Source organism: Pagrus major, chromosome 24 (assembly GCF_040436345.1).
Source record: "Pagrus major chromosome 24, Pma_NU_1.0".
In the NCBI taxonomy this organism is placed as follows: domain Eukaryota; kingdom Metazoa; phylum Chordata; class Actinopteri; order Spariformes; family Sparidae; genus Pagrus; species Pagrus major.
In genome coordinates this window covers 10179294-10192410 of record NC_133238.1, presented here as the reverse complement: position 1 = coordinate 10192410, position 13117 = coordinate 10179294, and the positions used below count along the sequence as shown (strand labels likewise).

The 13117-nt window shown below is 41.9% G+C and overlaps 1 protein-coding gene across 1 annotated transcript in view; it reads left to right on the top strand.

The window, feature by feature from the left end:
* LOC140992005 (gamma-aminobutyric acid receptor subunit beta-3-like) overlaps window positions 1-11441 on the top strand; it is a 37603-nt gene extending 26162 nt beyond the window's left edge. The window contains exons 7-9 of the mRNA XM_073462199.1: window positions 1499-1651; window positions 8260-8507; window positions 11070-11441. Coding sequence (XP_073318300.1) covers window positions 1499-1651; window positions 8260-8507; window positions 11070-11441 — 773 coding nt within the window. The remainder of the gene's footprint in view (window positions 1-1498; window positions 1652-8259; window positions 8508-11069) is intronic.
* The last annotated feature ends 1676 nt before the right edge of the window (window positions 11442-13117 follow it).

Below are 13117 nucleotides of genomic sequence, written 5' to 3'. Positions count from 1 at the left end.
TCGTGGTGGCGCTGGAGGAAAACTCAGGGGATCACTAAAGTCATCAGGATACATCATCTGGGGACCATGATTGCCTGTGCCAGTCTATCACGTAGATATAGAGAAATTGTGCATCATCAGCCAAAACTTTAACCTGGTGGTGGTGCTAGAGAAAAGTTAGACAATTACCAACACCATTAGGATTCATCCTCTGGGAACCATGAATGTCTGACCCGGATTTGACTAGGATTTGTACCCTTCTAGTATTTGTTGAGATATTTAAGAATAATGTCACCCTGCTGGTGATTTTTTAGTTGGGGGATAACGGAAATGTATTTGTATTGTCCCTCTGGGAACCATGAATGTCTGTACAAAATGATAAGGCAGTCCATCCCAGAGTAGATGAGATATTTCAATCTGGACCAAAGTGGTGTATAGACCCATACATTTTCATGCGCCTCTATATTGGTCCTCTGGTTCCTGACATCCTTCAAATGTCAATTATATCAGTCAGTAGCGGTTATAGTAGATAATAACATTTGATGGAACAGGCCAGCCCTTCACAATAACATGTTGGGATTTTATTGCTATCTATCATACAGCTGGCACAGCATCACAGAGATTGTGTGGGTTTTTTTTTTTTTTTTTTTTTCTTTCCACAGCGACTCTCTATCCAACTAAGTATGCGGTCGATTGGACCCCACGCTCTCCACAAGTAGCTTTGGCTGAAACCCACGGATTGGAAATTACGGCGTAATGGCCCCCACTTCTCCTCCAATATAAACCAAAAATGGAAAAATAGCTAAGAATAGTGGGAGTAACGAGCCGTAGATTCAATCCATAAAAGAGCCGTACACTGGGAGATTGATGAGAAATCATGCACCGGTCGTATATCAGCCCCGTGCACGCGCACACGCACGCTCGTACGCTGTTGGTATTCCAGGTCATGGAAAAGTAATGGCAGAAATGCGCTCTCATGGCAGAGCTTTGCGACAAATTATTTTTAATTCTTGACTCTGAGCACCAAAGGCGCTGCTCCATCCATTTATAAAGCCATTATGTAGTAATGCTGAATCCCTCAGAATCATTGTATGAATGATGGAGGTGGATGAGATGTGGAGAATTGATAAATCAAAAAAAAAACGTGCTGAAATTTTTATCGCCGTCCTGAATATTGTGTCACATCATCATAAAAATAAGGTTACAGCTTTTTGTGTGTGTGTGTTGGAGATAGTTGGTGTGCGTTTGCGCTAGTGAAGGGGATACTTGTTACCATGGCAATAAATCCAGCCCATGCTGTCGGGGTTGTCATGGAAACTGAAACAAAAACACAAGGTGTCCCTGTGTGCTCCTATGAATGATATAAGTTTGACGTTGCATTCAAAGTCAAGGTTTTAATGTTTCAAGATATTTTTTTTTTTATCAGTTGAACCTAATTCGTAGTTTAATATTATGTGACCCTAAAAAAATCGAAACAAAAAGATTTAAACGCTTCTTTCTTTGTCTGGTCTTTCCTCAGGTGCCTACCCTCGTCTGTCTCTGAGCTTCAAGCTGAAGAGGAACATCGGCTACTTCATCCTGCAGACATACATGCCATCGATCCTGATTACCATCCTCTCCTGGGTCTCCTTCTGGATAAACTACGATGCGTCAGCAGCCAGAGTGGCACTAGGTAAAGAAGCAGCTAAGGGAGCAGGTATTTGGCTTTCCCAGATGAGGCCAGGGACCAGGAGTGGGCCGCAAACCTCCCTGCTGGATTCCCAAAAGCGATGTGTTTTCATGAGCACAGTGAGAGGCTGAACTTGGTATTACTTGGAGCTTCGGGGGAATGCCTTGGAAAATTGGTGCACCAAATTGAAATGGATTTGAACAACATTTCTATTTTTTTCTGCTGGAGAGGGAAAAGGGAAATGAGCTAATCAATTTTACTTTAAATCACATGAATATTGTAGCAGAAATATTGCGTTTTTTAAAATCCATTGTGCTTCTCCGTGAGGCAAAAGCATAAATACACAACCTTGACTCCAACCAAACTAGGTCATACCTTTCGTGTGCAGTCACTGTGGTCAACGAGAGGCCTCCAGGAGCTATAAAAACATCACGTCTCTAATGAGCATAATTTTCTCTTCTTATGGAGGAGCGCCTGCGTGGGTGCAGGGGCCTACTCACCGTGGGGCTCGTAAACAAGGCAGAAATGGAAGCAGCAGGTTTGTAATCATCGTGATTCCTCGCAGGAGGTCGCGGCGCGGGGTTGTCTTTGATGAATATTGAAGCAGGTAGCAGGTAGATGACATATAAATACCTTGGAGGGAAAATATACACAGAAGGTTGTCAAGACAAGAGCCTGTAATGCAATTAAGACAATAGACTTTCCCCAGCAGCCACAATTAATAGCAAGGTGAATTTGTAATTGCCAAGCACAAGGGTCCTATCAAAGCAAAGGCAAAACATAGATTATACTGGTGCTGTGTATATAATATAAGTGATAGCCATCATTAACAAAGTGTAAAGCTGTAGTTAATCAAACTTAAGTTAATTGTTCTTTGACTGTTAACAATGAAAAGCTTTAGAAACCGTTTATGAGGCAACTGTTAAAGGTGCAATATGTAAGGTTTTAGTTGATAACACTCTTTATTATGAATTAACTACAATTATCATCAGAATGCGAAGAAATAACAGTTATGACATTATGATGACTGTGTATTGTGTTGCAGAGCTATCTGCTGAAGTTAGCATGCTAACCAGCTAGCCCTGGCCTGTTCTCGGCCAAAGCACCTGTGCTACCAGTATCAACACTTCCAACGGCGGTCCCAGTCCGGACCGCTAACTGCTCTGCTAACTAAGCTAACGAGCTAACAGAGGCTACAAATAGCATTTTTGTCATTTGTTTAGGAAAAAATGGTCATTCACCAGTGGCTCAAACATTGATTGACTGATTGGCAATCAAAACAGATCTGCAGCTTCAGTGTGGCATCTTACTGGAAAAAACTAAATAAGGAACAAGTCACCTTTATAGCTGAAGCAATAAAAGAGCATCGTGCATCTTCATTTTTTACTGTCTAACAGCACTCATCGCTTTCGCAGAATTTCTTAAATTGCCTCTCTGCGGAAAAAAGGCAATTTTATCAGCTCCCTGAGAAAAAAAACAAAACAGAAACATTTTCTCAGCCAGAATCACACGTCTACTCCCCCCCTCGTCCTTTCAGTCTCTGGTGTGGGCTCTGCTTTGTGCTGCAGATCTTCTCAAATCGGGGATGCAGCTGTGAGACTGCCACTATTAGCTCATTTTCAATTTCGACCTATTTTTTGTCTCGAGTTGAGGCAACTGCAGAAAAAAGCTATCCCACGTACAGTAAGTAGGATGTGGCAAAAGGAAAGACTGTGGCCAGGGCTCTCCTGCCTAGCATTATTAATATAGCCTCACCACAATAGCATTTGTTTGGTTTGTTTTTGGCTTGTTCTTCTAATCAACATCGGTGTGAAGGCGTTGTCGGTGCACAGTTTCACGCTTAACTTTGTCCATTTTCGGTGTAACCAGGAAACCGAACGCTTGCATACAGTGGATCTAAATGTCAAATTCGGATTGCTACCCGAGCTTGACCCACCTGGCTAACCGGTATAAGCTGTCACACATGCTACAGCTGATACACACCAACTGGTACAGTCCCAAATCTTCTGGGTAAAACTCACGTCAGAACTTCTGTTCCGTACGTGCTAGTCAACATAAGTAGACTACTTTGACCAGAAGTGTTTGGGTCAAAGGTTAAATGCTTCATGGCAGGCACGCATACCGCTACACCCCTAAAATCTGGCCTATTGATCTCCACTTTGGCCCATAGATCATCTTTTTATGGATAGATAATGAAGCAGTAATGACCTTTACACATCATAATGCTTTTTGCACAACATGCCTTGATCCATTACCTGTCATGCACAGGCACATGCAGCTGGTTAGAGAGTAGGATGGATATCTAAATGGCAGCAGTGTGCGTCTGTTTTACAGCCACCATTACGTGCCTGCTTGAACTAGTTGGCAATTTTTCATTAAGGCACGCATGCAATATCTGGTCATTACAGCATGCCTCTGAGTATACACTTGTATTTGCTTTAGTGTGTGTGTGTGAGGGGATGTGTGTGTGTGTGTGTGAAGTCTTGCTAGCTGCAATATCCGGCGTGTGCCTGCTCAGCTGAGAGGCAACCGGAGGTCCATTCACTTCTCCTGATGGATCGTTACGAGCTTTCAGCAGGTATCTTGATGGTGGGGAGTGTGAATGTGTGTGTGTGTGTGTGGGGGAATGCGTGTGCGCGAGTGTGCCTCCCTTTGTGTGTGCAAAAATCTGCCAGTAAGCGCAGTGTAATGATCAGGGAGAAATCAATTCAAGGAGGCAGCAGGCAAACAATTGAATTGTTTGAAGGAGAATCTCATTTTCCTGAGCAATTTCCAAGGATCGGAAAAGTTACAAATGACCTGCTCGCGTCCTAATCCGGTTGCAACCCTTTTCCCACAGTCGTGCCCTTCGTTCATAATCAAATCATATGAACAGCTGAGGTGTGGGCATTAGCTGTAATAGCGTGGGAGCACTTTTAGTGTAATGGTAGACACAAGTTTGCTGCGTGTTCCTTCCAGGCCTTGGAAAACCTCTTTCCTCCCGACCGCAGACTCCCCAAAATGACAAGTGTTGAATTATCATGCATGCTAACGAGATAGCTGACAATTTGTCCTGTCTGCGAAGTGATGAATGGGAGCGCTCAATTAGCGCTGCTTTGATTTACCGCCCATGCCTCTATTCTCGCAGTTAACATTCATCGCCGTTTCCCCCTCGCTTTATTGCATCCTACATGATACCTTTTTCCTTTCTGTAATGTTGAGCTGTGTTGCTAATGGCCTATTGGCTCGCGATTAGAGGAGATTTGATTGCTGTGTGCCTTTGTTCCAGCTGTTAAAGGTGGAAAAGAGACTGAGGGACATATAACCGGAGAGAGAAAGGAGGGGGAGGGGACAGAAAGAGGTGCAGCGCGAGCAAAGAGGGGAAACCACCTCTGAAGGATGGTGAGATCTGGTGGTGGTGGTGGTGGTGGTGGTGGTGTGGGGGGAGTACAGGAGAAATGAAGAGGGAGAGGGGGAGAGATTGAGGCAGAAGGAGATATAAAAGGGGGAGAAGCAGAGAACAATGGGTGAGAGAGACAGGAAAAGACAGCGAGAGAAACCCTATAAAACTATATTTCTCCCCGGAGAGAGTAACGGCCGTGATGAAAAAGGAGGGGAGGCCCACGGGCGCATGGCCCCCTTGATTAAATTGTCCGAACGGGGGAGCGAGGGAGCGAGGGAGGAGGAGGAAAAAAAGAGAGGAGGAGAGAAGGAGGAATGGAGGGGAGGGAGTGAAGGACAGAGAGTAATGGCGCTGCTGAGAGAACACCTATAAAGAACAAGGCTGTCGTTAAGCGGGAGAAAAAACAAAAACCTGGAGATCACACCGGCCAATCGGGGCAGAGGCACGGAGCATGTGCACGTGCAGGCAGGGCTAGTTCACATTCACACCCGCTTCACACACACACACACACACACACACACACATGCGTGAGTGGTGTTAGCCTTGTAATGTGCCAATAAATCACACTAAGGGCTAGATTGACCTTAGCTATCCCGCTCCCTCTTCCCAACCCCTTGACTGTTTCTTGTCTCCTCACCGTACTTTATGACACGCACACACACACACACACCCCACGAGCCTCGTCCGTGTGTGTCGTACTATGCGAGCGGCCCAAGCTACTGATAGGCTCCATTTATTTCCAGCACGGGTGGATAAAGTAGCAGAGATATATCTGCCGTATACCTCAAATGAGATAAGATACAGCGTTATTGCGTCGCAGGAGGTCAGGGTTTGCATAATTGTGAGTGAGGGTGGTGTTTATTGGCTGCAACTTGTGAAACATACGACGTCACACGGTACATGCAGTACATGGGAGCTGAGCATAGAGCTGCAGAACACATGATGGAAGTACATTTACTCAAGTACTGTACTTACAGTTTAAGGTATTGTACTTTACTTCAGCGTTTCCATTTTCTGCTACTTTATACTTCCATTCCACCACAAACTGAAGGCAAATATTGTACTTTTTACTCCACTTCATTTACCTGATAACTTTAGTTACTAGTTACTTTGTGACCGCAGCATCATATTTTTAAATTAATTTATTTTATTGGCAATCGGATATAAACGAACACCGACTTCGATGATCATGAAAATGCTCAATACCAGATTCCAGGCCGATAATCAGTCGCGTATACAGTATATACATGCATGTAAATATTTGTATAATTTACAATATCTGAACTTTCAACACTCAAGTACATTCATTGCTAAATCACATTTAATATTCAACACTTTCTCACTCCCAAGTCGTCAAATAATTAATAACAATTAATCTTCAAACTACTAAGTTAGGTTCAGGCTCTGGAAGTAATTGGTTAGGTTAAGGAAAAGATCAAACCTTGGGTTAAAATATCTACATTCAGTCTCTACATTAACTTATTACATAAATTAAAAACAAATCACTCTTGGTCACAAACAGGACACTAACTCCAGTCCCCTGAGGGTCCAGTCAATAACCCACCCTACTGTCACCTGACCCAAATTACTGCACTAGAGGGCCGCTTCAATAAGTGAAGCTGGAGGGTTAACTACGATGCCAAACGTGAAGGCTGCTGTATTAGAAGCTTTTGGAGTGAGAACGGGCTGCAATATCAGATTCTTTATATATATATATAATATTTTAGCACAATGTCTTTACTTATACTCAAGTATGACTTTGGGGTATTTTTTACACTTTTATAACTGCGACGATTAGCTGACTTGAAGGAAATTGATTGCAAACTCTTGATAATTGCTGATTCCAGCTTCTTATATGAAAGGATTTGCTGCTTTTTTTTACCATCATTCGTTATACTTTGGTTTCTGGACTGTTGGGTTGGACAAGGAAGCAAGTTGAAGATGTCCCTTTGGAGTCTGGGAATGCTTTTGTCACAATTTCTTGACTTTTTTTTTAGACTAAACGATTAATTGATTAGTCATATAGTCTTTGGTTGCAGCCTTACAAAACATTTGCTACTCGTTTTCTGTATTTGGTTAGATTTTCTGTTGTGGCAGTGTATTTCAGTTTCAGCCTACCATAGAAATATATCAAACCTCAGACAATCCAATTTCCCTTCATTTATTTGTCCATAATTTCATGTGTCTCTCTTAAGGTCACACACACACAAGGTGCGAAGGTGCCTTTACTGGGAGATAGCGAGTAACCACGCCGCTCGGTACCCCTTGTGGTTAAGGTTACTAAGAGCTGCGGGCTAGATACATGCAGCACTATTCTAATGAGTTATTTCTGCTTGATGACCGAGGGGCAGTTGGAGGGTTTCGAGGCAGGCCTTTGAATTTCAATGAAGCAGAGGTTACGCACTCACCTAACCAGTGCAAGTGTGTTCATGCAAGTAAAATAAGATCACACATGAGAGTGATCAGGGAAGTGTTTTATAAGAGTGCTCAAGGAAAACGAATGTGCTGCTTTTGACACTTCAACGAGGCAGAACCTGATTTTTTTCCCCTTCCGCTGTGTCAATCCTGCTCTTAACAAACAGAGGGAAAAAGCTGCAGAAACATGTTTTTCTATAAAAAATATCCTTGTTTCTATAGTAACATCTGAGACATCTGTTGGAGTTTTTCTTCAACATGACCTTAAGGTTACTGACAAGATAACAGCAGCTGCTGAGAGTGGTGGGGTGCTCCTGTAAGACGGGCTCATGCCAGACAGGTTTGGACTAATTAAGCGTCAAATTTACCATCCAAGATAGATTGCCAAGGCTGGTAATGAGGAGGCTTCGGAGCATAAACATTGTTCGTTTCACGTTTAATCTTTTAAAATGAAGCTGTGTGATCTAAACAGGCAGAATTCACTGTGCTTTTGACTGAAAACCTCATTTGAGAGACGTGGAGAGGGATCGGAAAGAGGATGCGAAATATTTGTCTTTTAATTCTGAGATTATTTTTTTTAAAAGGACACAATCATATGTATCAGCTGAAATAAATTAGCTTTCATTGTTGCATATTTGGTCATGTATATGTAAGTTTAAAGAGAAATACTTCTTTAAGACTGATTTAACAGGCTTTGACCCCGTTTCTTGCCAATGCTGCAAATATTACGGGTTATTATTATTATTATTTGTGCTACTGTTAATTACGATATGAAAATGTAAAAATACCATGTTTGTCTTTATCCTTCTCAAAGGGATCACCACGGTGCTGACAATGACCACGATCAACACCCACTTGAGAGAGACGCTGCCCAAGATCCCCTACGTCAAGGCCATCGACATGTACCTGATGGGCTGCTTCGTCATGGTCTTCCTGGCCCTGCTGGAGTACGCCTTCGTCAACTACATCTTCTTCGGGAGGGGCCCTCAGATGCAGAAGAAGCTGGCGGAGAAGGCAGAGAAGGCCAACAACGAGAGGGCGGCCAAGTACGACGCGGCGAGGGTGAGTTGTTGCTCGGACCTGTGGATGAATAGATTGAAGATTGCAAAAAGTATATGTTAATCAATAAATGTACTTTTTTCCTCTTGATAGCAGAAGCAGCCAAAGGAAATGAATGCATTAATTATCACATTATTCATAGGCATCTGTATCCCCCGGTGGAGCCTTCAGTAGATCAAATATGTTGTTTTTTTTTTAAAGTAAATCGGTTTTCAGGTGTTTGTTCACCACATGTGGCTGAATATTCTCATCTCCTCAGGAGGCAGGTAGTCGGACCGCGTCCCTAAAGCGGTCCAATCAGGTTAAAGGTCTTCGCCACTCACGCTCGGTGAGTTGTTTGTTCAGTGAGACTCTTCAATCTCCTTGAGTCAACTCTGCCATCGCCATCAGCTGACATGGATGTTTTTTTTCATTTTCTTTTTTTGCCTCAATGCAAATTATTTCCCCCATCCATGGAATGAATCAAGCGACAGCAGACATCTTCATGACATTGCCATATTCTCAGGAGAATTCATTTCGACTTTGACTTTTGTCATCGCGTTTTTTTTTTTTTTCTGCCTGCATTGAAATGATGCTCTTGCTCGCTCTTGCTCGCTCTTGCATTTTAAAATCGGTGTTCAGATATGAATCTGTTTTCTTCTTTCAGGGGTCATCCTGAACGCATGCCGTCTGTGTACCGTCTCTCACTGGAATCATCATTTCTCACACAGCTTCATAAAGTGACATTTGCTCATGTAGTGAAGCAGTCTGACTTTCAGGGGGTAGTCAGTGCTGAGGTCTCCCATCATGCATCTTTGCTGCTGGAATGTGTATTGTTGGATAATACTAATACGTTCTAGCTTACATAATTTAGAATATTTAGCATTTGGCGAAACTGCAGGGAAATTACAGAAAGAAATGGAGGTCTTGGTGAAGTCTGAGTACTAGCCAACTTACAGCTAACAGCTGTACTGTTAATAAATTGGCATTTTGTGGTGCCTAACCAGACAAATGATCCAGCTGTCAAATGTCATGTAAAAAAGTACAAATTTCCTCTGCCTTCTGGCTGAACACAGCTTTCAGAGGTTCTTTTGAAATTAGGTTTCATTAAAATAGCGAAATGTTGGACTTCCACCGCTGCTACATTTGCATGAATGATCACCATTGACCATTTTCCTTGATATGTTTTGTGGTGCAGACATCATAAGGCATGGAGTATGATGTATATCCTATGTGTTGCATTAAATCGTTGAAAGTGATGATGTATGTTTCTACAAGTTGTAACAGGAGGCATGACACCCAAGTCCAATCAAATCCTGACATTTTGGATCATTTTAATAATTTAGAAGGATTTGTTTGATCAATGGAAACTCTCCTGCGGTTCTTCAGTTATGCAAAGCAGGCAACACTGCAGTGGCTCCAGTGGTGATAGTGAGTCATTTTAAAAATTGTACCAAATTTTAAATGGTCATTTGGATGGCATTATAGGAATGCCTGCCTTCACAAATTGCCACTGACATACCACCGTGGGACCGAGTGGCAGGTGCATAAGAGAGTAGCTGTGTCTGAAACTGCTCATTCCTCCACTCTAACATGTTTCTCTGTAATATTCAAGACGACATGTTATTAGTTACTTTTCACTAAAGACAGGTGAAGTGTGAATGTTCATCTGCACAACTGTCAAATCAGGAGCAAAGGCAAAACACAACATTGACAAAAACTGTCCCGGTGTTCCATGGAAACAACTTTTTTCATTGCTTTTTGGTATTTTTTTAAGGGGATCAATATCACATTTACAATTTGAACCCTTAAAATGAAAGTTACTGGACGTGCAATTTGGACTGCTGGCTTGTTGCCATGGCAGAAGCATGACATGACATCCATGGAAGGATTACAAGACAATGGGCCCCTGGCACAGCATGTGAAACGACCAGTACCCCTCCTACATGGGAGCAAGACACTCGAGGCACAAAATTATTACCAATGATACCAATACATTTTGTGCCTCTGTGGTCGTTTTGCATCTCTTTGAAGTTAGTTTTCTATCTTTGTTGTTGTTTTGCGTCTCTTTGAAGTCGCTATGCTTCTCCTTGTTATTAGTTTGCATCACTTTGTTGTCAGTTTTGCGTCTTTGTTGATTTTTTGCGTCTCTTTGTAGTCATTTTGCCTCTCTTTGAAGTCACTTTACATCTCTTTATCAGTTTGCATGTCTTTGTAGTCGGTCTTGTCTGGTAATTTAGATTGTCTTTTTGGATCTTTTGTGGCGCTTTGTAGTCAGTTTTGTATCTTCGTTTTTCTTTTTTGTCTCTATTTAATCAGTATTGTAGTTGTTTTGAGTTCCTTTATAGTCGTTTTACTGTCCACCAAAAATTGTATGCAGTCATTTCAAACAGTGGTCGACCCGTTGGGCCCATGGGCCTGTGCCCATTACGCCCATTCTGTAATTCCTTTATGATAACATCTACATTTCATTGTCTCGAATGCACTGTGCAGTGCCTTAAAAGCCAAGGTAGTGTCCTCTCTAGCTGTTCAATTTATTCGCCCATAATGTTGTTAATTAGTTTTCTCATTTCTTTATCTATTCAGGCGGAACCGCATGGCCACGGGAACATCCTGCTAACCACCCTAGAGATCCATAACGAAGTGGCGGGAGGCGAGATCACCACCAGCGTGGCAGACATAAGGAACTCTCAGTCCATGGTGCAGTTGGACAGCACGGCCTCGACGCACATCCAGTACCGCAAGCAGAGCGGTGGGATCGGCCCGCGCTCCGCCAGCCGCCACTCCCTCGACCGGGCCGCCCAGATGAAACGCAGCCGTCTGCGGAGGCGGTCCTCGCAGCTTAAAATCAAAATCCCCGACCTGACGGATGTGAATGCCATCGACCGCTGGTCACGGATCATCTTCCCTTCCGTTTTCTCACTGTTCAACCTCATCTACTGGCTCTACTATGTCTGATTAGACTGTTTTGTTGAGATGTTTGTTGTTGTTTGTTTGATTACTTTTTCATTTTGTTCCTTATTCTTCCTTTTTTTCTGTTGCTTTTATACATGATGGAATCTGTCGAGTTAAAGACTGCAACACTACAAGACAAAAAAAAAAAGAGCTGACTGAGAAAAGACTATTGAGTTTTGGACCAAGTTCTCGTCAATTGTTTTTATATTTGCAGTCTTTGAATCCTTAGTACTAAGGTCTTTTTATTTTCTAATGTATGTACTGTAATTGGGACTTGTGACAGTCATTTCCCAACATTTGCCCTCTCAGTAATGTGTAAATAGAAAGATACAAAGCCAGCAATTGAATAAATAATACAGTATTTGCAAAAAAGAAAACAAAAACAAACACAATAGCAGTTAATGCAAGAATTTTTCTAATTAAAACAACAAGTAAGAAAACTTTATAATACACAGGTGGTCAGATAAGTGCACACAATTCCTAAAAGTCCATTAAACAAACTAATGTATGTTTGACTGGTACCCTATGCACTATTAATGCATGTAATGATCAGCCATAGTGAAAAATAATGACTCCTTTTTTGCCTTGGGATATGTCACAACTTTACAGAAGACTCTGGTGATGTGTATTTGTTTATAAGTGTTGATAAGTTACAGATCTGATAAACCTTTACCCAAAACACAATAGCTTAAACTTGAGGATTGTGGTCCTCTGTTCAGGATGATTGTGACTCAGGTTCTGAATCTTTTTGCTATTTGGCATCTTTTTCTTCTCAAAGAAAAGTGTCACAGAAAATATCCTTTTTTGGTAATTTGATAAGGAAAAATAAGCACAACTTTGAATGAAACTGCCATTTTCTTCTCTTCTACCTTCTATCAGCGCTTCGAGTGAAAGCGTGACAGAATTGCACTCCAATTTAACAAACTTCCTCTAAAAACTGGTCTGACTTTAACTTTAACAAACTGCCAAGGGCCTTTTGGGCGACACCGTTACTCAACCCAAGAAATTTTATGATATTTTTGTACTCTGTGTCTTCAGGTATTCATTTGATTTCCTAACCTGTCTTGTTGATTTTATTATTTTATTTCTTTTGCTCAACACTAACTCTGTTGTGGTGATGGAGTGGAGGAATGAAACCCATTTTTTTTTGTACATAAGTACATAGGTGTGTATATACATAAATGTATATATATATACTGTGTGTACAACCCGAAATGAAAATGATCAAAATATTGAACATTTTGTGATTGTCATACTGGCTTTTAACTGTCAGGCTATTTAGTTCAAAAAAAAAGAAAAAAAAAAAGACATGGATTAAACAAATTACTCAACTGGCCAGTTCCAAGCATCAGTTTAGTTTCTAAGCATTTGTGGGGCACTCTGAATACATTTCTTCTCACACATCCGACCATGCTGAATTAACACACTAGACACTGTATGTATGTTCACTCTGCATTTAAGAGTTACTGTATGCCCTGCCGTACAGACGAAAGTGATGCAAATGGATTTCATTGACTCCGCGGACGGACCAAGATAACCGGTCCGTCGACTAATAAGCACATACTAGCACTGAATGTATTGGATCCATTCTTCAGGGAGAGGATAATGAGCCATGGTCATCATTTCTCCATCAGAATGTAAACGCCCATTCTTACGTTTGCGAGTGACGAAGAAAGACG